Genomic DNA, 2,237 nt, shown 5'->3' on the forward strand with positions numbered 1-2,237 from the left:
GGCGACTGGGCGGGGATGGGGAGGGGATCGGGACAGGAATCGGGCGGGGACGGGGACGCGCGTGTCAGGGGCGGGGCGTGCGCGCGTGCACCTGAACACATGTGTGCACATCTGGGCTCGTGCACGCGCGTGTGACACAGGCCTGTGCTCCCCATGGGGACGGGAAAACGCGCTCGGGTGCGCTGAGGGTAAGCGAGGTGTGTCAAACGGCAATCGCTTGTTTTTAAAAGTTTAATAGTAATAAAATGGTTATGAAAATAGGAATATAATTAGAGTAGTAATAATTTGGACAATTTGGATTAGAACAATATGAGACAATAAAAACAAAGAGTTACAGACAGTCTGGGTACCTCTTTCTGGGCAAAACAAGCCCGAGAAAGAACCCACGTCAACAGAGGATTAATCCTTAAAAGCCACAGCCTGTTGCATATTCATACACCTCATACATGATGCATACATTCCATTCAAACACAGGATTCTGTCTGGTCAGTGTCAACTTCTTCCTCTTAATCCTGACAGCTCTTCAGTGCTGAGCAAGGCAGGAAGAACTGGGTAAGAGAGCAATAAATTATTTTTCTCTGAAAGATTCAGGTGTCCTGTGGCTGCTATCTCAGTGTGAGTCCTCTCTTTAAACAAAGTATCCTACATAGCATAGTTTCTATTATAACATTATGTTACAACCTAAAACTATATTTAACACACTACTTAAGAAAATTAACACAGTATAACTTTCTAACATAACACACATAATATTCATTTTCATATTTGTGAAAAGCCAATCATAAAATATGCATTTTTCACAGAGGGCAATATAGGGAGTGGACAAGGTGATGTTTCACAGGACAGGAAAGAGGAGTGATGTCTTTGACAGGAGAGAAAATGAAGTGCAGGACTAGAGGCTGCTTACCTCAAGCTCATAGTCCAAGAAATTGTGGAACAGCCAGGTGCTCACAGAGAGAGCAGAGAAGACAAAGAATCACAGCAAACACCTGTGTATGCACAGCCCTGCAGGACTTCATTCTCTGACTGTCTTTGTGGACAGATTAATGCCATCCATATCTCATGCCATGTCCCTCCAGGGGCACTGGGCTGCTCCCTGCACTGTCCCTGTCACTGCTGGCCACTCCAGCCTGCCCCAGAGGCCTCCTGCAGGGCCAGGCTTGAGTCCACATTCCCAGCTGCAGGTGGGCCAGGTGAGGCTGTGAGGCAAAGAACAAGGACAAGCCCTGTGCTCAGCACACCCAGCGTGGATGAGCCAGCCTGGTGGCACTCTGATGGCACTGGGACCCTGCCAGCTCACTGCTGGTCAGGCACTCTTGGGCTTCTTGCTGCTTTGATGGCCCAGGCACCATGACTTGATTTCCCAACACAACATAAACCTGCAAAGGGAGGAGGGAGAAGCCACACATGCTGCTTTTTCAGGCTCTGATGTCCATTTCTCCACCTGTGGTTTTGATGAAACAGCTGCTGAGGGCACCTTTGCAGCGCCAGGATGGATGCAGGGGTGACCCTCTGCTCTGTCCTGGCTTCACCCCTCACATTTGCATGGTGACAAAATTGTGCTGGTGCCCTGGTTTAGGAATGACATTCCCTGGTTAAGCGCTCACATTGAAACATCCCAGACCAATTGCTCACAGCCCTACCCTCCCCCGAGGCAGGATGAAGAGGAGAATTGGAGGCGCGAAAAGTAAAGATCACCCAGGCTGAGATGAGAGCAATGTGCTAGAAACAGCCATGGGGTGTAACCACAGCAATGCCAATAACAGAGTGTGCGAGTCAGATAAAAGATCAGACCACAAACCCACGCAAAATAATGACATCGGTGGTCTGAAACTGATGTCAGTGGTCTGAAACAGAACAGACCCAGTGGTTTGAAAAGGAACAAAATGACGTGGTGGTGTCAGACAGCCCGGCCCGTGTGTAGGCTGGGCTCTACAGGGAGCTCATGAGCGGCAGCACATCTGCCCGTGGGACAGCCACAGCCACGAGCCAGACGAGCTCAGGGGGCACAAGGCAAACAGCCTGGCACAGCTGAGTCCCCTGCCTGGCACACGGGCCAGCCCGGTGGCACGGAGCTGGCATCGCATCCCCGGCCTGGCATGAGGGTGTGCCAGGGCAGGCGGCAGCTCGGTGGTGAACACAGGGAGATGATGACATCCACCCCTCGGGAACAGCTGTGGGGCTGTGTGCTCCTGGGAAGCTTCAGAGGCGGGAGAAGGAAGCGTTGCACCGGCAGG

The 2,237-nt window shown here is 51.4% G+C and overlaps 1 protein-coding gene across 1 annotated transcript in view; it reads left to right on the forward strand.

The window, feature by feature from the left end:
* The first annotated feature begins 1,734 nt into the window (after window positions 1–1,734).
* The window catches only part of LOC102041996 (protein O-GlcNAcase-like), a 21,550-nt gene continuing 21,047 nt past the window's right edge, over window positions 1,735–2,237 (forward strand). The window contains 1 exon segment of the mRNA XM_031064004.1: window positions 1,735–1,825. Within this exon segment, the coding sequence (XP_030919864.1) occupies window positions 1,735–1,825 (91 nt within the window).

Source organism: Geospiza fortis, unplaced genomic scaffold, assembly GCF_000277835.1.
Source record: "Geospiza fortis unplaced genomic scaffold, GeoFor_1.0 scaffold62, whole genome shotgun sequence".
Taxonomy (NCBI): domain Eukaryota; kingdom Metazoa; phylum Chordata; class Aves; order Passeriformes; family Thraupidae; genus Geospiza; species Geospiza fortis.